The sequence below is a fragment of the Triturus cristatus genome, chromosome 1_2 (assembly GCF_964204655.1).
Source record: "Triturus cristatus chromosome 1_2, aTriCri1.1, whole genome shotgun sequence".
Classification (NCBI taxonomy): Eukaryota; Metazoa; Chordata; class Amphibia; order Caudata; family Salamandridae; genus Triturus; species Triturus cristatus.
The window spans coordinates 1,012,381,554-1,012,408,823 of record NC_140580.1 but is presented as its reverse complement, the minus strand read 5'-3'; the positions used below and the strand labels follow the sequence as shown (position 1 = coordinate 1,012,408,823).

Here is a 27,270-nt window from a genome sequence, read left to right as displayed (position 1 = left end):
CAGGTATTCCAGCCCAACCTCAAGGTGGGACAGTCCAGTGGAGGCTGAAGTTGGAAGACAAAGAAGCCTTTTTAAAAAGCTATTTTCCTCCACCTGGAGGTCTCCATGGCGACAATGACCTCAAACCCCTGATCCATAGAGGGCCACAGAAGCACATCTAAGGCGATAAATGTGCAACATATCACAAGGACGCCGGCTTTCTAGTTTTGAGGCGAATTTAAAAACACCAGAAATGGCTTTGCCCATCTTGGCCTTAACGTTACGAATCTCCTGTGCCCACATGCCATTACTACTAAAAGTGATGCCTAAATAGCAAAATGTATCCACCACTTGTATCTTTTGGTCCACAAACTGGAAAGATCTCAAATTTTTTATTTTCTTGCCACAAGCCATAATAAACGTCTTGGAGTTATTCATTTTTAATTTCCTCCCCTGGATAAAACTAAAAAAACTATCCATTAATCTCTGCAGACCCACTGGAGTTCTAGACAATAAAACAGTATCGTCTGCGTAGAGCAATACAGGAATGGCTTGGCCCTCAGCTTGTGGTGCATCAGAGGAGACCAATCTCAATTCAGAGTCCATGTCATTAATAAAAAGAGAGAAGAGCAGTGGGGCAAGGACGCAGCCTTGTCTGATACCTGATTTGACCTCAATATCATCAGTGCATTCACCCGCTTGGCCATAACGAATCCTGGCCGATAGTTTACTATATAATCTGGCCAGAAAATAAATAATTGCGGGTGGGGCACCCATATTTAATAACGTGGACCACAAAAGGGCATGGTTCACCAAATCAAAAGCGCTGGACAAATCAGCAAAGCAGAGGAATAAGGAGCCCTGTTTGGCTCAGGTGTATTTACCTAGGATAAGATCTAAATTAACACACTGCTCAACGGTACCAAGGCCCCTACGGAACCCAAATTGGGAATCAGCCAGGATACCATTGACCTCTGCCTATTCCTCCAGACGTTGTAGGAGCACCCTACTCATTATTTTTAGGGAGGAGTCCAGAAGGGAGATAGGGCGATAGTTCTTTGCCTCGCTCCTATCGCCCTTCTTGTAGATTGGTATAATAATTGATTCACCCCATGTAAGAGGGGTGCTTACCATGACTGCCGCGTTAATGACCTTGGTCAGAAGGGGGCCCCACAAAAGAGTGTCAGCTTTGTAAAGGTCTATCGGCACCCCATCAGTCCCTGGGGCTTTTCCTGTTGTATGTGTGCGAGGGGAAAGAGATCATCACTACTACCACGACTTGGACAACTGCAGCACCTGGCATTAGCCGAGACCAGAGAAATCTTCGGGTTTATAAACCCTCGTTAAAAAATACCGAATTACCTGAACACCCGCCCTGAGGAAGCCCCAGGCCTGATGGCCAACTAGGGGGCGAAACACGTGTTGGCTGTGCCTTCCTTTTTTCGTTTGCAGCTACCAACAAGAATAAAAAATACAAACATCAACCGGATCTACTTGTATCAATTGGATTTTATCCCAAATAACGGAAATTCAAACTCTAGCCCAGACACACCATTGCAAAACCTGGGGCTTTTCCTCCCTTGCCATTTCGAATGGCAATAACTACCTCGTCAGTTGTAATATTTAGGGGAAGGTTTGGACCAAGGGCTGCTGCTCTAGGGCACGTACTAGTTTTGCAGCGTGAATCTTTCTGGATTCACTATGCTGTGCATTATTCCGCGATCTTGTGGTTGGGTCCGGATTCGTAGTCTTTTCTTTGTTTTTTTTTTGTAGCCCAGGTGGGCGTCGACGTACACCATTTGGTGCACCTCCCGTGACGTCGTCGTGCTTCCTGCGGAAGTCCCACCTTTGGTGCGCCATCTTCAGATTCTTTTTTCCGCCGTTGGGTCTGTATCGTCATCGGGAAGCTCCAGAATTACACTCGAAGGAAGAAGGAAGAAAAGCGAGTTTCGTCGATAGAAACACTAGAAGATATCAGGAAAGGAAAAGATTTCAGCAGGAGCGCGAAGAAAGGAGGACCAGCGCCCTTTTTCTTCGACGACCTTGGAGAATGCACGCTCAGAGACCCTGAGCGCAATGGACAAGACGCCATTCAAGTTCTGCCCAAACTGCCACCACAAGTTCGCGCAGAAAGACCAGCATCCGGTCTGCAACCTCTGCCTACCGGTCGATCACCAGAGTATCGACTGCAACGCCTGCTCAGCCTTCGCGCCGAAGACACTCAGGGTGAGAGAGCGGCAGAGAAGGGCCAACGCCAGCATGGATGGCAAGGGGAAGCCCCCGACACTCTACGCTCTGGGCCTCTCCTCGGACGACGAGGACAACGACGCCGAGACAGCCGAAAACTTCACGGTCGTAGAGACCGACAAGAAAAAAGAAGACGAGGTAAGAGAATCGTCGAGCGCAAAAAACAGAAAGTACCTCGACAACACGAGGGTGACTCGAGAAAATCTGAGTCAAAGTCCACGAAGGGAGCCCCGACGCCGAAAACTTCGACGTCCAAAGGGGGAACCACGGACAAGAGGCCGAGCGGATCCTTAGATAAGGACTCCCTGGTGCCGAAAGACGCCGAAAGGCAAGGGTCGTCGAAAGCATCCCATGAAACGGGCCGATCGACGCAGAAAGAACGTTCGACGTCGACGCAAGTTTCATCGAAAAGACCCGCGGTCGACGCCGAAAGCATCTCCGAGATGGAGAAAAAGAAGAGGCGGCTCGAGGCCGAAATGGAGAACATCCTTCAAAGAAAGAAGGAGTTCGACGCCAGAATGAAGGAATTCAAGATTCCAACGGTTTCATCAGCGGACGTCGGTGAGGTCGAAGACGAGTTAGACGCCGAAGGGCTGACAAGAGAACTCGAAGAGGAAGAAGAGCCCTATTATGAGGGAGAAGCCGAGGAAGAAGACCAGCGGTCGTTCTACGAATCGGCGGCATCGACCAGCAACGACGTCAAATGGCACGATCTCGACACCGAAAACCCGGAGGAGCCCGTGGACACGTACCCTTCGAGGCCTTCGCCACCCGACGACATCGGGGTCTACAATATGGTGGTCAGGAGCGCAGCAATGGCCTTCGGCGTCAAACTCGACGAGGAGAAACCGAAAGCCGATTTTCTCGTCGAGACACTGCTCCCCATCCAGACAAGGAGCCAGTTCCTCCCCATGCTACAAAGCGTGATGAATCAGGGGAGAGAAGCCTTCAAGGAACCTGCGACCTGCCGGTCGATCACGCCCAGGACAGAGAAGAAATATAAGCACTCCTCCCTGGACCCCCCTTACATCAAGGGTAGCGTGACCGTGGACTCCATCATAGCCTCCACGGCCAGGAGAAGGGCCAACGTACCAGCAACTTCGGGCCCACCCCCGGATAAGGAGAGCAGGAGGATTGACCTCACAGGAAGAAAGGTCGAGAGGAACGCCGCAATGCACTGGCGCATGGCGAATTCAAACGCACTCCTCAATAGACACCAATACCAGCACTGGGATGAGATGGGGGAGTTAGTAAAGCACCTCCCCGAAGAATACCGGCAGAGAGCCTCTCACCTGATAGATGAAGGCAAAAACATCGCCAACTCCTGTATAAAGACGGCGTTGGATGGGGCAGAGACTTCAGCAAGACTCATGGCCATAGGGGTCACAGAGAGGAGGCATGCATGGCTAAGAATCTCGGGATTCAAACCGGAAGTGCAGAACAACATCCTTGGCACCCCCTTCAATGGAGAGACACTGTTCGGAGCAACAGTGGACGACAAGCTCACCCAGCTGAAAAAAGAAAACGAGACGGCGAGGTCCATGGGGGCCCTACAGCTGAGGGGAATGAGGCGAGGAAATCCCTCGAGAAGACCCTACGGTAGGGGAGGAAGCCAGCAGGGGACGTCGCACCAGGCGTTCCAACAAAGTCAGCAGGGTGAAGGTCACGGACAAGGTCAGCAGAAGCAAAACTGGCAATATCAACCTCGGGGCCAGTCCTTTCGCGGGAGAGGGAACGGACGTGGCCAAAGGAGGAGAGGGGGCGAACAGCCCTCGACGAAGTGACTCAGCACGCAAGAGGACGCCTACCCTCGTCAGGACCCCAAGGGTGAGGCGCAGAAAAGTGTCATCAGGGGGAAGAGAAAATTCAAGAGCCTACGAGCATACGACACCAGTAGGCGGGAGACTGAGGTTCTACCTTCAGGAGTGGCGGCGTATAACCACAGACAAGTGGATACGGAACGTTGTGCAGTACGGGTACTGCGTAGATTTGGAGAAAAGACCTCCAAACAGGAAACCAAGGGGAAGACTGAGATCGGCCCAAGAACTAGCAATACTCAGAGAAGAAACGCGGAAACTCCTGCAAAAGGGAGCCATAGAGACAGTGCCGTTCAGAGAACGCAACAAAGGGGTCTACTCAAACTACTTCGTGGTTCCGAAGGTAGACGGAGACCTCAGACCCATACTAGACCTCCGTTACCTAAACAAGTTCATCAGAACGCAAAGGCTCAAAATGACTTCACTGCAGGAGGTTCTGCCACAGATAAGAGAAGGGGACTTCATGGTCACCGTGGACTTCAAGGATGCCTATCTTCACATCCCAATAAACAGAAGGCACAAGGGCCTTCTAAGATTCAACATCGAACAAGAACACTACCAGTTCACGACCCTGGCCTTCGGATTAAAATCAGCACCAAGGGTCTTTACAAAATGCCTGTCGGCGGTAGCGGCGCACCTACGAAGGCAGGGAATACATGTCTACCCCTACTTGGACGACTGGCTGGTCAAGGCAAACTCACGCGGAAAGTGCGAGAGGCACGCAAAACGCGTAACAGACACCCTCACAAATCTGGGATTCTCGATCCACTGGGGAAAATCATCGATGGAACCGGAGCAGGTGAAGATTTTCCTGGGGGCAAAGATCAACTCCCGCAACAGTACAGTAGTGCCCAGCGAGAGGAGGACAGAGGCTCTACTGAAGGAGGCGAAGCTTTACCAGAAGGGGCGAGCTCTGACAGTGAGGGCTGTGAGCAAGATGATGGGGATGATGGCGTCCTGTATCCAGCTGGTGCCGAATGTACGCCTGCACATGAGACCATTCCAGGAATGGCTACAACAACAATGGTCACAAGCAAACGGAAGTTGGGAGGATCTAGTGGTTGTTACGCACGCAGTGCAGGAGGAGATAACTTGGTGGAACAGAGACAACATAACAGCAGGGAGAAGCCTGACACCACCAATCCCAACAGTGACCATTACCACGGACGCATCGCAGAAGGGATGGGGAGCGCACACGGACAACCTCAGAGTGAGGGGTCTATGGGCCCCAGCAGATGCGGTCCGCCATATCAACTACCTCGAGTTGAAAACAATCCTGCTAGCCCTGAAGGCATTCCAGAGGCACCTGTTCAACAAGAGGGTGTTGGTCCAAACAGACAACACCACGGCGATGTTCTACATCAACAAACAAGGGGGGACACAGTCGTTCCCGCTCTCATCCCTAGCTCAGGAGATTTGGAGATGGGCCATACCTCTCAGGATAGATCTACTGGCAATTCACCTACCGGGGAAGGACAATGTAGAGGCAGACTGGCTAAGCAGGCAGACCTCAGCGTCACACGAGTGGGAGCTCAATGGCCAGGAAACGGAGAAGCTCTTCCGGAGATGGGGGACTCCCACAATAGACCTTTTTGCAACACGCCACAATGCAAAATGCCAAAGCTTCGCGTCCAGGCAACCAGATCAGCAATCCAAGGGAAATGCCCTATGGATAAGCTGGTCGAGGACATTTGCCTACGCCTTTCCACCGATACCCCTGTTGCACAGAGTGCTCGACAAGTGCAGAACCAGCAACATGACCCTGATCCTGGTGGCTCCGCAGTGGGCGAGGCAGACATGGTTCTCACAAATTCAGGAAATGGCACAAGGCGACCCATACAGGTTCGAGAGGAGGAAGGACCTGCTCTCAATGCAAAACGGAGAGGTCCTGCACCCAGAGCCAGAAACCCTCAACCTGGCGGCATGGCTCCTGAAGACCTAGAGTTCGCACACTTAAGATTGCCGCCGAGCACGATGCGAGTGCTGCGGGAGGCGAGGAAACCAACTACACGAAAATGCTACAGCGCAAAATGGAAGAGGTTCACTGTGTGGTGCGGGAAAAAGGGCCTGCAAAACAGAATGACAAGAGACTCAACAGTACTGAGGTACCTCACACACCTTCTAAAGAGTAACCTCTGCTCGAGCTCACTGAGGGTACACCTAGCGGCCATCGTGGCCTACACCAGAGGTGAAAAAGGTGGAAGTTTCTTCAGCTCGCAGGTGGTGAGGAGATTCATGGAAGGAGCCAAAAGGATGGCCCCCCCGAAAAGGTTGCCGCCGCCGGCATGGAATCTTAATGTGGTCCTGACGGAGCTCATGAAGGCACCGTTTGAACCCATTCACAAGGCCACACTGCAGATGTTGACTATGAAAACAGCCTTTCTGGTGGCCATAACCTCACTACGCAGGGTGAGCGAGCTTCAAGCACTAACGCTGCAGGAACCCTACATTCAGATTCACAAAGATAGAATAGTCCTGAGAACAGACCCACACTTCATGCCCAAGGTAGTGTCGGCGTTCCACATAAATCAGACTATCCAGATACCAAGTTTCTTCCAAAACCCGACTACAAACGCAGAAAAGGCACTGCACACCCTCGATGCCAGAAGAGCGGTGATGCACTACATTGAGAGAACCAAAGAACTTAGGAAGTCGAAACAGCTGTTTGTGTCCTTTGCTACTAGCTTCATGGGTAGACCAGTGACTAAGGGCACCATCGCAAGGTGGATTGCCCTCACTATTCAATTCAGCCACAAACAGGCGGAGGGGCCGCAGGCTCACTCCACAAGGAAGAAAGGGGCCACCGTGGCCTTCCTGGCGAACACGCCCATCCAGGACATATGCCTCGCGGCAACTTGGGCATCTGTGCACACGTTCACGAAACACTACTGCGTGGACATTCAGATGAACAAGGAAGCACAGGTTGGACAGAAGGTGCTTCAGCACATTTTCAACGACCAACGCTCATCTACCACCCAGCCGCCACAGAACTAGGAAAACCGCTACAAAATCGATGCACAGCATAGTGAATCCAGAAAGATTCACGCTGCAAAACGAATAGTTTCTTACCTGTCGGTGTAGTTTTGCAGCTTGAAGATCTTTCTGGATTCACTAGCGAACCCACCCACCTCCGCCAGGAAGATGAGGCTGGAGGAAGAGGGGGGAAAATGGAAAAGATCAAAGAAATACAAACATACAGATAAAGGGACAAGAAGGATTAATCAATCGCCTAGGGTTAAAAAAAAAAAAAAAAAAGAGGAAAGGAAAAAAGAACCCGAAGATGGCGCCCCAAAGGTGGGACTTCCGCAGGAAGCACGACGATGTCACGGGAGGTGCACCAAATGGTGTACGTCGACGCCCACCTGGGCTACAAAAAAAAAAAAAAAAAACAAAGAAAAGACTACGAATCCGGACCCAACCACAAGATCGCGGAATAATGCACAGCATAGTGAATCCAGAAAGATCTTCAAGCTGCAAAACTACACCGACAGGTAAGAAACTATTCGTTTCCTCCCCCTGGATTAAAAATACTATTATAAAACACAACCCAGTTTTCTTCACTAACCTGGGCTGACAATACTGGGTAAGCCTCCTTCTGATGCAGAAAAGGACTATTCACTGTGCTCCAGAAGAGTTTGCTATCCCGCAATTCGGCTGCTTTTGAGAAATTATCCCAGGCTTCCTCCCGTAATTCATGCTTCCTACGGGACAACTGGTCCTTATAGTTTGCTCTGAGGGATTTAACAACACACTTGTCCCTGGGGTGATTGCATAGGGCTTTCTTTAGTTCCTGCAAAGACCTTGTACAAGCCCTATCAAACCATCCCATGTTAGCCCTGGGCCTATTGGGGGCAGTAAGTATTTTTTTAGTTATGGCATTAATTTCCTCAAAGTCAACAATAATACTTGCCGCACTTGTATTATCATCTAAACAGCGCTGCAGCTCAGGGAGACTTACTGCCACAATTTTTGACATCAGCTTCTCAGAAGCGTCACTGCACCATTTTATTCTACATCCGTTAGGCCTATAAGGGATTAATTCAGCAACTGTCCTACGGGCAACTTGGACCTTCCTCCCCCAAATCAAGGTGGTAAAAGTAATTCCATTATGATCACTAAGGGACAGGTCTACAATTTGCGGGACAGGCCAGAGAGAGCTGATGTTCTCCGAAACCAACAAGTGGTCAATAACAGAGGCTGAGCTCCTCCCTACGAAAGTTGGGACCGGGTTGCCCTCCCTATCATTAGCGGGCACATGAACAAGTAGGTCCAATTTTAACAATAAGGCATTTAGTGACTCTCCATAAGGTGTATGTACAAAATGAGCCCGGTCGGCCCCTTGGTTCCCATCAAATCCACAGGCATTAGAAAAAGAGAAAGTACATGTGGGAATATTAAAATCACCCCCCCAGATAATAACAAATGGAACCGGGTTAGCCCTACATAGTTTATCAACTTCAGTTGCAATTTCGTTGACTACAAATGAGCTCGAGGAATCAAACATGTTGTTAAAGTGGTTAATCAGCAGGACATCACGGCCCCCACTTTGCTGCAGCCAAAGGACCTGTGAATGGGATCCTACAATGGTATGAGATTTAACTTGCACCGGGAAGCTTACGGACAAAAGGATCACAAGACCGCTTTTGTCCCTACCCATGGTTGATGCCTGCGCCGGGCAATTAAAAGAGACAAAGCCATCAAAGAGAATCTCTTCTGTGGACCAGGTCTCTTGGAGGCAGAGTATGTCCTGGCCATTAACAGTCTCCCGCCACCCTAATGCCTCCTCCTTTTTACGCCAGCCTGCGATATTCCAATTCAGGATTTTAAACCCTGCACCATAATCCACAGCATCAGGTCCAGGGATATCCCCCACGGGACTACTGAGGGATGTCAAATCCTTAGTGGCCGCCGGGCTACTAAGTTGACTGGCACACACGGAGGGAGATTGGGACTGGGTGTTTGGCCCTAGCCGAGCACCAGCCGTTGGCGGATACTCCGCACGGGCCAATTCTAACTGATCGGTACTTCCTATTAAAGCTTCTACACTCAGGGGTGTACTCCCCTCCCCAAGAGATGACTGTGTTTCCTGGGGTAGTCAGTCAACTGCATCAAGGCAGCTAAAGCGGTTGTAATCGCAAAACGTGGCTCTAGGTGGCATAGGGCCTGAAACGCCATGATATCTCCTATTTCTGCCCCTATAGTTGACCCTGGTCCACTCGTTACTGTCACTCCCATAGGTCGTCGGGGATGGGGGGTAAAAGAAAGAGAGCGGCAGGGTCTGGATAGTGGAGTCAAAAGACCTATTAAAACCGGCACAAATATGGTGGACTGTTCTGGGGTCCCTAAAATTAATTGTTATACAGTCCCCATTTATAGTTTTTGCCAGCTTTCCCACCCAAGGTACCCTTCTTAGCATTACAATCTCGCTAGACAGCTGGGTTGGCAGGGGTCTGTTCCAATTAAGCCATTTGACGACTTTGCTTTTAAGTGAGATAAATGATTCATCTTCCCCTTCTTCTAGGGCTGGGACACCCGCCAAGACCACCATAAAGCGATTAGCTTCAGGGGGAAAGTCCGGGGTTCGGGGTTTACTAGCCCTAATATCTTTCACTGACGTTGGAGGTGCACTATTACCCCTATCTGTAACTGTAACCCCCGGGTTGTCATTGCCTCTGGCACCTACCAGGGAACAGGCCAGCGACTGCCTAGGAGGTACCAAGGGAAGAGGGTTAGAGCCCGTTGGTCCAGGCAATCTGCTGCTGGGGATAGGCATACTACTAGCTGAGGGGGGGAGAGCACCCTCAGTAATAGTTGTACTGGAAATATTGGCAGGAATAGGTCTTGCTACTAAAGTGGACGTTACTCTCTCAATGTTAGCCAATCTAGTTTCAATTTGTTCCAATTTGGTCTCTAGGGGATGTAAAATAGATTTAAATAGCGCTCCCAGATTTTCAAGGGTCAGTGCAGTACCATGCTGGCCTGGGATATGGGTAACGGGGGGGGGGCAAAGTCAAGTCTACCAATCCACTGCCCAGGTCTTGAAGCCCTGCAGCAGGCCTGCCTGGTTTGATATTACTACTATTTTGCCTGGCAACCTTCGCAACCTTCGCAAGACTTCCCTCTTTCTTGTTATATACTCTTTTCCTTTTTGGGATAGCCCCTTCTCTAGGCCCTAGATGCATAATATTATTGGGGGCAGCCCCTGAGGTAATGGGTGAGTTCACATCGTTGTCAAGGATTAAATCAATTTCTGGCATTATTTTGTTAACCAAAAAGTCCAGATCCTGAGAGTTATTCTCCTCCTCTCCAGGGGCGCTATCTTGCTCAGTTATACAAAGTGCATTTTCCGCCATAGGCAAGTATCTATCCGGCGTTATAGCAGTAGCGATTGGTCCCAGTGAAGATCTTTTAGTTGCAGTAAGTTCTTGCGACATGCATTTTTCCAGTACTAAGATTTCATTGGACACTATTGAGTTTGCTCTAGTTAGAAATTTTTCCATGCCTCCCACAATGGAACCCCCAACAATCGAGGACTTACTTCTAAGTTCCCGGCCAGACATAGTTCAGATGGGGATGAGAGACCTGGAGCCCAGAGACAAAAGAGGGATGGCCCGGTCCGCGCAGTAAGGGCTTGTTAAAGTAGGAAGGAAAATGGGCGGGTGGGCGGGGCAGGGTGAGCGACCAGGTGGAACAGATTGGGCTCACAGGGACTCCTACACACATACATATTTTAGGGGTGCAACAGGGTGTCCTTTTGGCACCCTTGAAATTGCATGCGCAATTTGCAAGTACCTATTGGGTACTCACAAGCATGCAATTCCAATTCGTTCCTATGGGCCTCTAGGCCTATAGAAATGAATGGGAAGACATTCCTTATTTGCGACTCGCAATTTGAGAGTCGCAATTAAGGAATGCATAGGAATCGCAATTTTATTTGCGAAACCTACATACATTGCATTTTGCGAGTCCATAATAGCGAATCGGTAAAATTCACTATTAAGGACTTCGCAAAATACAGTGTTGATACATCTTGCCCTATATCTTTTAGCAAAATCCAACAGCTCTTTTGTCATGTTTGCAAAACAATACAAAGTACACCGAATATCAAAAGCTGACATAGCTAGATGGATAGTTACATTTATCCAAAAGAGCCATTTTAAAACTAAAAGGCTTCTCCATTCTGCCCTTAGACTACACTCTACCAGGTGGAAAGGAGCTACCATGGCTTTCCTAGGGAATATTCCCATAGCTTTCGGTATTCACAAAAGGCATTTAGGAGTAGTAAAGTACACCTAATTGCCTTTTGCGAATACCGAAAGTCATTAAAGTTAGGATTTTTTCTCAGTTTAGCAATAGTAAAGGTAGGAATCCTAACTTTACTACTCCTAAATGCCTTTTGTGAATACCGAAAGTCGTAAAGTTAGAATTTTGTCTCAGATTACTTTTGTCTGAAACATCTGCACCATTCGCTGATTAGCCACCGCTTTGAGGGGAGCACTTCTATTTAGTGCACGTGTATCTACAGCAACACATGCTACAAATGAAATATGTTACTTACCCTGTATGCAACTGGTCATATTGTTTGTAGCTTATAGTGTTGCAGATTCACACGCACCCACCCTCCTCCCTGAAGTTGGCAGATGGTTGCACATGCCCCTAACATTAAAAGTTGTTACCATTATATAGAATTTGGATGGCCACCATGTTACAGAATGACTGGCTCATTCACTGTGCAAAAAACATTCTAACAATGGAATCTGTGGCCATGTGTATTGCCAACTAAGGGAGGGGTCATAGTGTACATCGTAACTCGAAATGCCTTCTTTGCTCAAAAACAATTTGCAAAGTCCGAGCCCAACACTAGACCAGATGGCAGGAGTATGCAGAGCATGTGAATCTACAGCCCTGCAAGATAGGAACAGATGCTTACAGGCTAAGCAACAAATTACTTTCCAGATCTTTACCGTAAGTGAATTCCATCATTTGGGTAACCATCCCTCCATGCAAAAGTTTTGCTCAGAAACTTGTGGCCGACACTATCAAAGGTCAGGATGCCTTATACTAAGGTTGCATAGTCTTGATTCCACCTCATGCCTCTTTAATCCACCATCTGACACTCCCTTTCTGTTTACCACATACGTGCTGGTTCTTTTTCTTACCTGTTTTCTCCCCTTGTCATTGTTTTTCCATATTTTTCTTTCTCTTTATTTCCTCCTTTTGATTTGCTGGTCTCCAAAAATGAGTGCCGGTGGGCCCTACCTGCAACCAACTGTTCAACCTAAGCACTGCCTCCTACACAAAATGTATGGCTGCTGCGGATGTCAATCTGCATTTTAGCTTTAGATCAGAGATGCCTACAGGATGTCTAGAGATGGAAGTGAACGTGAGGGAACATTGGACGAACAAAGATGCTTATGATTTTAAATGCTAAATTTTGTAGTTTCATTGTTTATAGAGCCTAATTAAAATATTTTGAAAATAGTATATTATTGAAAATTAAGTTTACTTCTGCGTTCTCCGAAGTTATCAGTTGTCGGACTAGAGGAGCAGATTGTTGAAGCATGAATATCTTTCTGAAGAATATTCCGATGGTACTGTTTCTGGGCTCATTGGCAGCATCACCCATGTATTAGTACAAATGGTGTATTGCGTAGTTCTTATTGGTTACAACTAAAGTGGCTTATTCCAAATTCTCATATAGCATTAGGTCCTGAATTACTGAACTCTGCTTCACTCAAACTGAAGCATGTTGCCTTTCTAAATGACAGCATTGTAAACTAACGTCCAAATTGCAATTTGCTGTACTTATTATGTTTCAAAACTGCTTATTGTAAAAGGTGTTTTGCATTTATTTTTTCTCAAATTGTTTTTATTCAAATGTTGTCTTCTTTATAAATGATGGCCCCACTTTTCCCTCTACCTTGCTCCATCTTTTTCATTCCTCCTATTCCATGGTGTTGTTTTGTTTGAGTGGATTACACCCATTTACCTTTTCCTTTACCTTGATCTTTCCTCACCCTTCTAGTCCAGCTGACCTTTAAACATGCTCACACCCACTTCCCTTTTATCTTCAACATAGTGCTACACTTTTTCCCCCTTCCTTCTTGGCACTGTTTGCACTTTCTCTTTGCTTTTTTTCTTAACTTCCTTGCTTTTTCTTTCAGCTTTCTTTGCACCTGTGTGTTGTGTGGTAATGTGTTTATGCTGCAAATGCAACCATGCAGTGCAGCAGTGGCTTTCATTGCTCATTTCTATTTGTGGTTAAAATGGCATTTCGTACGATCTTAATTTGAATATGTATGACAATTTGATTTTAATAATCCACGTATTACCACAATTTAAGTTAATATGGCTTATCCTCAATCCTCTTCGTTGCAGCTCGAATGGACTCAGAGAATGAAGAACATAGTGATGCAGGCACCTTTCCAACAACCACCACCCCTCAGCGATCTCCGAGCACATCTGCCTCCCCTTCACTGTCCCCACCACGAACGAGGACCCGGACACAGCCGGATCTTCTTGGCTCACGCCTTGCTCGAGAGTAGGTTCCACTCACTTATTCTAAATTTTGGTGAAAAAGTATCAAGTGTAGGATTGCAGGTCTGATATAAAGTGATTGCATAGATCTAGTGCAGTCTAATGCAGAGGGTACATGTCTCTTGAGCATGCTACTATCTCAGGATCCATGTGGCTCTTTATGTTTCTCCTGGGCCTCAGCAACCCTCAAGTCTTCTCGGTTGTATGTTTGAAAATGCACCAAGGCAAGGGTAGAGAACATACTCCCTGGGTATGGAACATACTCCCTTCCAATGTTGCCCTTGGCTTTACACCAAATACTCCTGGAGCAGCCAGCACCACATCTGTAATTTGTGCTTTTTGCCAACCTATGATTACTTCTGTAATACATTACACGCCTTTTGCTGCAAAAAGGCCCTTGGGTTCCGGATGGAATGGCAGTGAGCTCACCTTAGGATGCAGAGGTAAGCCTCCCCAGAACACACAACATCTCCAGAGATGAAGACTTGCTCGGCTCCCAGGAAGAGGAGGCTGAGTCTTCCTGTGTAATAGCAGCTCAAGAAGGTGAGAGTCCAGATACCATCTTCTTGGAAGCCTCTGGGGCAGAAGAGAAGGGGCAAGAGTTTTCCGTAAAACAGGCACCAGACCATACCAAGGTCTGAACCCTAGATCAACTCACTGCACCTTGTCAGTGTAACCTCAAAACACCCTTCAACCCTGACCCCTGAGTTGAACAAAAAATACCATAAATCTTCACTTTGGCCTGCACTTGAAAGACGTGCAGAGCTGTGTCCTTTCCTCAATGCTGCCTCAATCTCTAGGCCCCACCCAAATCAACACTGAAAGCTGTGTCACCATCCGCCTCAAAACCACCCTGTCAAAACATAACATTCAACACATACTCCCCACCAAGGATCAAAGATGGGTTTAGTGCCTCTAGACCAACATGGAGGTAATTAATGATGCTATACCATGGTTAAAAATAAGTAACAGACAGTTAATTTGATGTTGTGCATTATTCTTGACTTTTACATACAGTCCAGTACAAATAGTGGACAGATCATTGGTGCTACCCTTTCTCTATAGCTGCACATTATTGCTTGTCTCCAAGGAACATGTCAGACTAACACAAACAACACCTGACACTTCATTTGTGATCAGATACCCCACAGTAATGACTACGGTATTTCCCTCTTACACCAGCCACCGTGATCCAAACGTATTTCATCAGAGACAATAAAATGTTTCTAAATCTTTATTTCCATTTTTGCATCTCCAAAATAGTCTCCACATTCTAGCAATATTACTTTTGACAGCATTGCCCAAACAAGACTATGCCGCCGTGTTTCAGAGACTTACAGCGCCAAGACGCCTAAAAACACCATCATACCAACAAACCCTACGTGGCATTCCAGGTCATGTGACCGGCCGCGCTGTCACGTCATGACATGCTGAGACCATGGGCAGGGTTAGATATGCCAATGAGACACTTATGCTCTCAAAAACATCCATACCACCCTAATTCTCCAACATTCGGAAGGGACTTGTGCCAGGTAAGATAAAAGCAGGGGGATCCCTCTGCTGGTGTGTGTATTCAGGCTTCTACTCCCAGTGACCCATGCTAGGTAATAACTGCCAAATGATTGACATTATTTTATCTTCTTTTCCACCTCAGTATGTAACTACAAGGGTCCACTTGAGTGCTCCATCCATGGTGCTAAAACTCCCTTATTTTCGGGTAAGAATGTCTGAGTGGAGGACACATCTATGGACAGAGAGTGATGTGTGATTTGCAGTCCAACATAGTCTTTGTGTGTTTATTAAACCTGTTCATGTGAGATTTGTAGTGTACTTTTTGCACCTCTTTGCTGTGGCATGACAGAACAGGTGCATGGAGTGGCATGACTCATAGCATCTTTCTTCCTTTTAATGTTGTCCCGTATACATTTATTTTATTTTATTTATTTTATTTGAAAAGTTTTATATAGCGCTAGCTAGACCCGGAGGTATCAGAGCGCTTTACATGAGTTACAGCGAGTTACCGGTTACATAGTTACATCAATTGAATCAAAGAGTCACAGGGGGAGGAGGAGGGGGAGGGAAGGAAAACAGAACTGGCAACACGAGGAAAACAATGTCAGATGTCCGACAGGGTAGGTGACGGCCGAGGGGGTGAAACCAGGGCCGGACTCCTCTTTAGCTGCATATGACAGCTCCACCGGGCATCGGCCAAGGTTGCTCGTGCATTGGGGTGAGTACAAACAGTTTTGTTATTTGCCCAGGGGGCGTCGTCAAAGGTCCATCAGAAGTTCCATCAAAGTTCCATCAGGTAAGGGCCATGTTGATTTCGGCTCTGTGGAATGTACCGTGATCAAGGTTTCCATCCGGGGGTCATAGACCAATTGGCAGCACCAATCCCGGAGTGACTGGGAAGCTAAGGATTGCTGTTGGGTTGATATGCACTCGATAGCAATGCTTCCAGGGGCCAGGCCATGACAGCCATCTTAAGGTCAGGCGTGCAGAATGTGTAGGACCGGGATAGTAGGGCACTCGATTGATGCCCCGTGCGATTCTCTCATGTGTCTTACATTGTCTTTATCCCCACAGGACTACCTCCACCAAGAATTAGGTGGAGAACTGCTAGTATTTCAGCATGCGTTGCATGAAGGATGACAAGTGTTAGTGCAGTATGCGAGATACATTGTGAATGAGCGATTAACCAGATTATACGTATCTAGGTCCTAAAGAAAGCCTGGATTTATAACAGTTCCCTTAGCTTCCTTCCTACAATTAAAATGTGGTGGCAGACTCACAGATTTTTAAACTTCTTCAAACGAATACCACACACACAAAGAAAGTACTCCATGCAATCAGGGAGCCCATTTGTTACTATTATATTTTCTGACGAATGAGGCTGGACAATGAGGAAGCATGTTGCCAAGGTTGGTGAGGTAAGGGTTCGCCTTACACTTGTGAGATTTAGTGTACTTCATGTCCATAGGTGCAAGAGATAAGGCTCTCCAATAATAGTATAATATTCTCAAATTCACCTATATCATCCTGATTGCTATACCTATTTACAAAGAACTCTAATCCATCAACATGTTAAGCTGGACAAGTTCTCCCAAAAACACTGTTCCAAACATCTGGATCATCAGCTTTCAAGCCACCGTTTGGGTAGGAAATCCTTTACGGTCTGTTCTGAGCATGTATATTTACAGCTGCACATGCTACAAACTGGAAATGTTACTTACCATGTAACATCTTTTCATAGCATCCCAGGTATTCAGCCCCCAGAACACAGTAGTTTCCTTGAGCGCATTATTGCAGGCAGTAAAATGTGATTGCTCCTGTCTGGTGGGAGCATTTTTAAATCTCACACCAAATGGGAGTCCATGAGAGATTTAAAAATTCTCCTGCTGGCTGGGAACAGACTTGTGTGCTGTTCTGGCGCACGGGCATGGAAATAAAACACATATTGCTTCCGGCCAGAGTGAGCAGGCAAAAAGCAGCTGCTCCCTCCGGGCGGCAGCATTGCCGGCTCCCGCACCATGTGGGGAGCAGGCTGGGGCTGTAGGGGCCCAGGGGGCTCCCCCTGTAGCCCCCAATGTGGGGCTTGGTGGTGACCTGGGTGTGCATCGTGGCACCCACCTATTATTAATGGAAGCCCTGGGGGATGGGATCCCCAAGACCAAAATAGGCCTAGGGAGTGCAGCCGTGCAATCTCCTTCCCTTTTTTAGGTCGAGCCTGTAATATCGCTTGTGCTGTTCTGGTGAAGACTTTATGTAAGGGCTTTTAAAATTTCAGCTCACGCTCGCACACGTGTGTGAGCTTTTTGTTTTGTCCCAGGCTATTGGCCTTTGCGTGCGTCTTTATAACAAAGATAGCATGCAATTGGGCAAAGGCGGGCGCATTGCTCCGCCCACGGCCTATTGGTTGCGGTTACCTGCACAGGCCACATCTGTTTTCAATTATCATGCCCAGACACGGGCTCGATAATTGAAAACAGATCGCTCGCTGTCTCGCACGCGCGCGCACCACTTGCGGGCTTGTTACTGAAAGGAGGCGTTCTCAGATATCAGCGTCCATACCACATCAATATTATGGAGATGATAATCAGTGGCTGAACATAGGAGTGGGGGTGGGGGTGTATCCACAGTAATATACAGCAGAATATTATCACTCTGCTCTAATGTGTATACTTCACAGGATCTCTGCAGCCGAGTTTTTTTTTTTACCTAAGAATCTCGGTTCCAGAAAAAGCTGCGAGGATGCAAATTCTGATTGGGAACGCCCACCTATTCCGGGTTTCCAAACAGGAGGTCCGACTGTTTGAAAAGGCTGCATTATAGACACTCTCCCATAATGCGCGGGGCAGAAATGTCTCGATCCAGGGGATTGACTAAAGAGTGCTAGGACAACATTCCCCCACCCCCTTCGCGTAACTAGAGTGGAGGCTCCCGTTTCAGAAAAGTAACAAGCATTTACAATGCAATGGTCTCGGCATTGTTAAAGTTAGAGCTATTGGCATTGCTCATGACATTATTTTTTTTTTCTTTTTTTTAAAAACATTTAAAGAAACGGCATTGTTATTTACAATGTCAATAGCTTAATCTCTCTCAAATGCGAGACCTATTGCATTTGCACCCACACACAGAGCCACACACAGAGCCACCCACACCCTGCCACCTACGCTAGCCGAGACCTAAAAAGGGCCACAGTCAACTCTTCCGAAATGCAACTTCACATACACGTAATAAAAATGTTCCACGCCGCTACTTACTACCCAATTGGTGTATGTGTAAACCATATAAAGAGCGCTGGGACCTCACGGCGCTATAGAACTTCATTGCTACCCGGAAGGATGGGCGGCTGAGAGGCCCCGTCAGGATTTCAATTCCCGGTGGATGCATTCGCCCACGAAGACATAAGACTTCATTAGATAAGTGTGTAAAAAAAAATACAAGCTCAGCAGAATGCGCAAGTGGAGGTGGGGTGAATGCTGCCGGAGCTGCACTTTAGTGTATTCCGTTAAAGGCCACGGTTCTGCTGAGCAGGGCGAAAATGCACAATTGCAAACAGATGGCTTCCCCACTGCACCCGGAGCCAAACATTCAGAGCACCGCTTCCTGCCTTTCGTATTCGCACATACACCCGCCCCTCCCACACTCCTATGCATGTACACGTCCGATCGATGATACAAGTTATTACCCAAATCAATAGCACCCATTTTAGACATCAGAAGAACGAACTGCTGGGCTGCGTGCCGGATGGGAGCCTGTGAGGCTCAGTTTACACAGCCGGTACCAGCCCCCACAAGCAGCACTTCACCTCCGTGACACCACAGAGCCGTCTTCCACCGCCCCTTCCCTGTGCCCTCGCCAGGAGACCCCGTTGTACTCCAACAGATCCGTCAAGTCACGTTAGATCACGATTCCCCCAAAGCGCGCACACTCGTTCTTGCTTCCCATTCAATCCGCGGCCTCTGCACCGCTACATGTGACCTTTGAACAACAACGTACTAAATCTATACATGAAATACAAAATCTGTGCGCGCTGCCTACATGTGAGGGGAAGAGGTCCAGTTTCTACGTATCTGGTATTATTTGGTTTTGTTACTTTGTGCAGAAGTCCTTCCTACAAAAACAGACAACAAAGAAAATAAAGGGAAAAAACACAGAGAGAAGTCTGACAGGGAGGGAGGGGAAGTGGAGGGAAGGTCCAGGCTTGGCCCATCCCAGGCACCTCTCCTAAACCCTGTCAGCAGATCTCGTGTGCGAGTGAACACGTGTCCCCCGGGGAGGCTGGAAGAGAGCCATTACTCTGCTTCAATAAGGAAAGAAACCGTTTTTAGGAATAAATGACAATAACACATTGTCAGCAAATCCAAATCAGCAAGAAATTAGAATATATATGCAGCTTTTATTTTTTAATGAGGATGGATAACTTGCGCCAAAGGCCGAGAGTGCTGGGCAAAACCTAAATTAAGCAGAATTAACAAAACTATATTATAACCCCCATCCATACAGAAGTGCAAGGGCTGCAATCTACATAAGGCGACCTAAAGTTGTCCCAAGTGAGAGGGGTCACGGACTGCGATGTCAAACTCATAAATACACAAAAGCATCCAAGGAAAAACTCTGATTTGTCTAATTATCTTACCTGCGGGCTGAAGTTGGCAGTGTTGGTCTCGCTCGAAGACAGCGCCAAAAAGGCCATGCAGAGCAAAATACGCAGCGCCGTCTGCATATTTGTAGCGCCTTGAAACCCGTCGGAGCGACTTTGGGCGTTTCAGTGTCAACTTCCCTTCCTCCGTCTAGTCCTTTTGTTTGTTATTATTTTATTATTTCCTCCGTCCGGCGGCGAAATCCTTTTTTTCCCTGAAAACCTTTCTTTGAAACAACGCCGAAAACCCCAAACTGCCCCATAAAATGCAATATGTTATAGAAGGAAAAAATGTGATAAATAGAAATCCTTCGCGTCTCCGGGACGTGGGATGTAAGAACAGGGGGAAAGGGGCACGCGTTGATAGCGGTGTGCCAGCGTTTCGGTCGATGCTAAAAGTAATTAGCACCAAAAGGGGAAGCGAAACTTCCAGTGGCCTCAGTGTGGAGCCACTGAACCAGTGTCCGAGTACGTAGTGGCTAGATCGAGTAGGTAATGCTCCTTGCCCAAGGTACACTCCAGGATCCGATCCCACCACAGGGCTGAAGGAAGTTTGTTTACAGTGAGTGAGGGCACCTCTTGTCAAGGCTTTCACCCCCCCACACCCCGGCCTATCAGTCCATCACTCAGGCAATATTGCTCCCCAAGGTAACATATACTTCCCAACTCTTACCATTAAAGCTCCGGAAGAAGCTGTGTCCGAGAAGAGAGGAGAAAACTCCTGTTTTCAGCCTAGGCAGAGCTGTAGACATAGAAGAGAGACAAGCAGGGGAACTTGCGTGGCCATGTTCCACGGGAGCTTGCTGACAGAGAAATGAGGTTAACCATTAATTCAATATATAAGTATTTACTAACACAGAGGATCTTTTAATACTTTTTCTAAATCCATTTAATTTTGTACGGTTCACTTATTTTAATTTGTTATATAGTTACAAACGTAGCACTTTATACATTTTTATTTAAAAGGTTTTTTTTTTAAACGTTTAATTTTGCATTATATTTGGTAGCTTTTGGAACTGGAAAAAATTAATTTTAGCATGGCCACCAAATCATTTTGTCTGCAGCAGCTGGTGAGCTGAGGTAGATTCCGTGTCTATGGTCCGCTTGAACTTCCTCCGCTCTGCTTGCTTGAGCTAATTGTTATTTTCGGAAGCCCGCTCTGTTTGCTGGGGATGGGTTGGGGCGATGACTTTAAAGCCCATGCAGAGACCTTAAGTGACATAAGTGTACGCAGCTATGGTTGACATGCCGAAAAAATGAAAGGCGTGTGGCTGCAATGCTGTGTTAGAGGCGGGCACTCCAATAAGTGATATCAGAAAATATGACATTGGGATCTGAAGCAGCAATCGCCAATTAAAATCAACTCTTAAAGTGAAGCTAAACAAGTATAAGACCACTGCCTTTCTCCGAGGCGAAGCAGAAATGCCTCGGAGAAACGCAGCGGCGTTTCCGGATTCGGGGGCGTGTTTTTCTTTTCTCTCCTCTTGCCATTGGCTGGAGGAGATAATGAGAAAAGTAGCAAAAAACACGCCCCCGAATCCGAAAAGGACGGGACCTGTTCGGAGAGACAAACCTCTTCTCCAATGGCTGGCCAGCATTCAAGAGGCCAGCCAATGGAGAAGAGGGGAGAAGAGGGGCGAGTTCAAGCCCCTCTTCTCCAAAACATTAAATCTCGGAGCGAGACTGCGCAAGCGCAACCTTCGAGCCGAGACCTAAAAACAAGCATTTACAATGCAATGGTCTCGGCATTGTTAAAGTTAGAGCTATTGGCATTGCTCATGACATTAGTTTTTGTTTTTAAAACATTTAAAGAAACGGCATTGTTATTTACAATGTCAATAGCTTAATCACTCTCAAATGTGAGACCTATTGCATTTGCACCCACAGAGCCACACACACAAAGCCACCCACACACACATAGCCACCCACAAAGAGCAACTCACATAGAGCAACCCACACACAAATAGAGCCACCCACAGAGCCACCTACACACACAGTTACCCACACACAGACAGAGCCACTACACATAGAGCCACCTACAAAAAAGCCACCCACACAGAGCCACACACACAGAGCCTCCCACACACACACACAGAGCCACCCACACACACACAGAGCCACCCACACACACATAGAGCCCCACACACACACACACAGAGCCACACACACACAGAGCCACACACACACAGAGCCACATACACAGAGCCACATACACAGAGCCACATACACACACAAACAGCCACACACACACACACACACATAGAAAGCCACAGACATAGATCTAGACACATACACATTTATCTTGGGAGCCAAAGCAGAAGTGGCACCCACTTCACCTCCTGTTCAAATGTTAAGTAAGTCAAATGAAGTATTGGGGCTGCAATAGTTTCAAATACAGAAAACAATTCTTGTAGTAATATATTTATCGCTAAAATCTGTTCTGGGCAGTCAAAATGTAACCGTTCTGGTAGAAACAGTGAAAAAATTCTTCAAGTATTAGATCATTCTCACTGAGTTGCATACCTGCCAACTCACATGGTGTCACTGTGTTATATACGATATCGGCTACCATCACACGGTCACCCGGTGAGCCTCCAATATCACAGGGTGGCAGGGAAAACGTGCTGAAAACCAATGTAAATTGTAGTTTTCCAGCTCGTTTTCCAAGGCTTTGAACTGCGACTTCCATTAAGGGGTGTGAAAACTCCCGAGGACATAGGCACCAGCCACAACAATCTTTTTATTTTTTGGAAGGAGGGAGCAGCTCAGTACGACGTTTTCAGATGCGCTACTGTAAAATAACAAGAAAAGTAAATAAAATGTTTGAGGTAAAAAGTGAAAGACTATACAGTGAAACAGCAGGCAGAGAGCTAGAAAGACCACAAAAGGAGCAGAAGCAGCCGAAGAAGCAGAGTGTCGTGTACCTCACAAGACTCACCTTTTGCTTGCGAGGTGATTCCGCAGAGACGACAAGAGCACCCGTCCCTGTACCCACCTGACCCTCGTGAATAGTAGGAACCAACGGGGATGAGATGGACGCAGGGAAGGGAGCCAGAAAGGACGTAGCGGCTTGGTGTAGGAGTATCCTGGGGCCCTATGGAAGACAGGAAGGACTAGATCAATAAGGAATCCCAACCCCTGTTCTACAGCACCCACGCTAACCCACACACAGAAAGAAGGTCGTTCCGGGGACTCACCGATGCTTCTTCGGACCAGGGCACCCAGAATCAGCGCTGCTCCTGGCGATGAGCTCCTGGACACTACTCCTTCCGTAAATCAAAGTAAAGCGCTTCTGCGCCTGTGTGTCAAAAGAAAAGTCAAACCATGCGCAAAGGTGTTCTTGCGCAAGAAAGTGGCAAACTAAGGGGGCAAGCTATAACAATGGCAACGTAGGTGCTAGAACACAGTTCCAGAATGAAATGGGTACTTTGTCACTGTAGCGCTCCTGCGCTATGGACTCTTCAGTACCACTTAAGCGCACCCACGCTGAATGAAGCAAAAACCAAGAGTATCCCACCAACGCTTCTGCGTTGTAGGATTGAAGCAAAACCCCCAAGCGCTCCTGCGCTAACAAACGAAAGTATCCCTCAAGCGCTCCTGCGCTAACAAACAAAAGTATCCCTCAAGCGCTCCTGCGCTATGTAGACTTAAATGCTCCCTAAGCGCTCCTGCGCTAAACGAACAAAAGGTATCCAACAACGTGAAACAAATATCCCATGAGCACACCTGCGCTCTGGGATTCAGGCAGCCTCTAAGGCGGGGGCGCTCCAGCGCGGTGAGAAGGATGCACTTACACGCCTCCAACTGCACTGGAACCAGGTTACTGGAGTCGCGTCTCGACTCGGAACTCGGCGTTCACGTCTCAGGGGGATTCGGTTGAATCCGAAGCACGGAGCCGGCGGGAAACGCGCAGTTTAAGCGTTTCCCCCGGAAGTGTTTCTCCGACCTCTCGTGCGCCGCAACCACTAGACCGGGACTCACCCTCCAACCGGAAGTGAGTCTCCCGGTGTTTCTGTGTGCGCGTTTGCGGGGCACCTGACAGTACACCCCCCCAAAACAAGACCCCCTCCCCAACACCCCAAGGACTCAAACAGGGGAGACAGGGCGAGGGCTCAACGGGTGACTAAGATGGAAAGCACGGACTAGAACGGGAGCATGGCGCACATGGGACAAAGGTTCCCAAGACCGTTCATCCGGGCCGTACCCTTTCCAGTCAACCAGGTAGTATAGCTTACCTCTGGTCCGACGAGAGCCCAGAATGGCCCTGACCTCATACTCAACATGGTCCTCCACCACCACCGGAGAAGGGGGAGAGGGAACAGCGCTACCAGAAGAAACCGCCCTCCGCAGTGAGACATGGAAGACAGGGTGGATCTTCATGTGCGCAGGAAGCAAGAGTTTCATAGCTACGGGGTTGACCACCTTTTCGATGACAAAAGGACCCACAAAACGAGGCAACAGTTTCTTGGGGCCATGCACATTCAGGTGCCGAATGGAAAGCCATACCCTGTCACCCAGACGGTACTCGGGCTCCTCCTGTCTATGGGCGTCAGCATACGCTTTGTAGGTGTCCTTAGCTTTAGCCAACTCAAAACGTGCTTGTTGCCAGAGGCGGCACAAGGACTCATGGTAGGAACGCACTGTGGGTAAGTGGCTGTCCCGGGGTACCTCCCAGGCGGTGGTGCGAGGATGACGGCCGTGGAGGCAAAAGAAAGGAGACATACCGATGGCAGAATGCTTGCTGTTGTTGTACGCGTATTCCGCCATCCACAGCACCTCGGACCAGTCCTTCTCCACCGTAAGCAGCAAACAACGGAGGTACTGCTCCATGGTATGGTTCGTTCGTTCGGCCTGGCCGTCCGTCTGGGGGTGGTACGCGGATGACAGGCGGACGTCCATCTCGAGGATCCTGCAGACCTCCTTCCAGAAGCGGGACACGAACTGCGAGCCCCTGTCCGTGATAACCACTGACGGAATGCCATGGAGACGAACCACTTCTTGCACAAAGCGCACGGCCAACTCCGCAGCGGTGGGCACCTTTGCCAAGGGTATGAAATGCGCCAGTTTGGAAAGGTGATCCACTATGGTAAGGACAGTGGTGTGTCCAGTCTTGGTGGGAGGGAGTTCTACCACGAAGTCCATAGAGATGGTGTGCCACGGACACGGTGGCACCGGGATGGCACGCAGTAGACCAACAGGGGGTGTTGACCTGTTTTTTCCCAACAGACAAACGGCACAGTTCGTTACATGGGTTTTGGTGTCACTCGCCATTGTGGGCCACCAGAACTGTCTTTGCACTAGCTCAAGTGTCTTATGATAACCAGGGTGGCCAGAGAGGACGTGATCCTGGCACATGCGGACTGCTTTTTGCTGACTGGGAACCCCTGGTAGGTACAACTGGTCCCCCCGAAACAACAACCCGTCCACACACGTCACTCCCTTGTGGCCCTCTGCCAGGACATCCGGATCCGCTTGCTTCAGGTCGTCTTTCACCTGTGTCATGAAGTCCGAGGAAGCCACTACGCCCTGGAAGTGCTGTTCCGAAATGATGGGAACCGGCTCGGTGTTGTCGGCCTCCTCCTCGGTTTCGTCCAACCGTGAAAGGGCGTCTGCTTTGGCGTTTTCTTTCCCAGGGCGGAAAGTGATTACAAAGTCGTATTCATTGAAGAATAAGGTCCATCGGAGCTGGCGGGCGGTGAGGGCACGTGCTGATCGTAAAAACTGGAGGTTCCTGTGGTCAGTGTAGATTGTTACCGTGTGTTTGGCGTCTTTTAGGAAGTGGCGCCATTCCTCAAAAGCGGTCTTGATTGCTAAAAGCTCCCTGTCGGACACAGTGTAATTACGTTCTGCCGGTTGGAGTTTTTTGGAGTAAAAGGCCACTGGATGCAGCTGTCCGGTATCGGTGTTTCATTGGGACAATACGCCCCCTATGGCGTCCTTAGAGGCGTCTGCCTCTACTATGAAAGGTTGCTTGGTGTCCGGGTGTCCCAGAACTGGGGCTATGGTGAAACGCCTCTTCAGTTCTTGGAAAGCGCTGTCTGCCGTCTGATCCCAACTGAAACGCACCCCTTTGCGTAGCAAGCGTGTAATAGGAGCTACCATCCCAGAGAACCCTGTGATGAATCTACGGTAGTAGTTGGCAAATCCTAAGAACCGTTGAACCCCTTTTACCGACTCCGGAGGAGGCCATGACAATATGGCTTCCACTTTCTTGTTGTCCATGTGGATGCCTGCCGGAGTGATGATGTGCCCCAGGAACTCCACCGTAGTGACGTGAAACACGCTTTTCTCCATCTTCACATATAACCGGTGTTGTTCCAACCGTTGGAGGACGGAACGCACATGTTGTATGTGTTCTGCTTTAGACTGGGAGTAAATCAGGATGTCGTCTATATAGACGATGCAGAACACGTCTATGTAGTCCCGTAATACCTCATCGATGAAGAACTGGAACGCTGCGGGGGCATTACAGAGACCGAAAGGCATGACCTGATATTCGAATAGACCAAACTTCGTCCGGAAGGCGGTCTTCCATTCGTCACCCTTTCGGACTCTGACAAGATGGTAAGCACCCCGTAGGTCAAGCTTGGTATACACTGAGGCGTCTTTGACCTGATCCAGGAGGTTGGAAATCAACGGTAGCGGGTAACGGTTTTTTACTGTGATGGCGTTTATCGCCCGAAAGTCTATGCAGGTCCTCAGATCACCCTCCTTCTTCGATACGAAGAAGAGAGAAGAGGACACCGGAGACCTGGAATGACGAATGAATCCGTTGTCCAAAAACTCGTCCAAATACGATCGTAGGTGGATGTTCTCTTTTTCCGTGAGGGAATATATCCTGCTGCATGGCAACTTAGAGCCGGGGATCAAATCTATTCGGCAGTCAAACGGCCGATGGGGTGGCAGGGTGTTGGCTCCTTTTTTGTCGAATACCTCTGCCAGGTCTTGATATTCCTCCGGTATGGCTGCTTGGGAAACCATCCCCATACCTTGTAACGGCAACGTTCTTGCTTGTATGGAGCGAGCTCCCCCAAGGTCATCCTTCGCATAACAGGTTCCACAGCAATGCTCCGAATCCAGATGTATGATTCTGGACACCCAATCAATGCGTGGATTGTGCTTCACCAACCACGGTAATCCGAGAATAACCTTGAATTGAGGGGCGTCTATGACGTCAAAGCAGATGGCCTCTGTATGGTGGTTCTCAAAGACCATGGACATGTTCTCGGTTTGCTGCCGGATCGGGCCGGACGTCAGGTCTGTGCCATCCACAGCCTTAACGGTTTCGGGTTGTGCTTTCGACACGGTGTTGATGCCCAACGTACGTGAATAAACGATGTCGATAAAGCAACCGGTTGCACCAGAATCCACCATAGCGGTCACCAACCAGGATTCGTCTGCCTGGTTTCGTAAGGTTACTTCTACCCCTATGTGGTGGCTGCCATCAAACACCGCAGGGATCGCTGAGGAAAAAGATGAAGAACCCAGAGGACGGATCCCCATGTCTACTGGGTTGTCTCGTTTCCCGACTTGTCACCCTTGGTG

General features: G+C 48.4%; 1 protein-coding gene across 3 annotated transcripts in view; it reads left to right on the top strand.

Annotated features, from left to right (window-relative positions):
• Positions 1-27,270, top strand: part of AKNA (AT-hook transcription factor) — a 223,918-nt gene that overhangs the window by 138,069 nt on the left and 58,579 nt on the right. For all 3 annotated transcript variants that reach the window (XM_085611866.1, XM_085611856.1, XM_085611848.1), the window contains exon 15: positions 13,422-13,584. In XM_085611866.1, the coding sequence (XP_085467992.1) occupies positions 13,422-13,584 (163 nt within the window). The remainder of the gene's footprint in view (positions 1-13,421; positions 13,585-27,270) is intronic.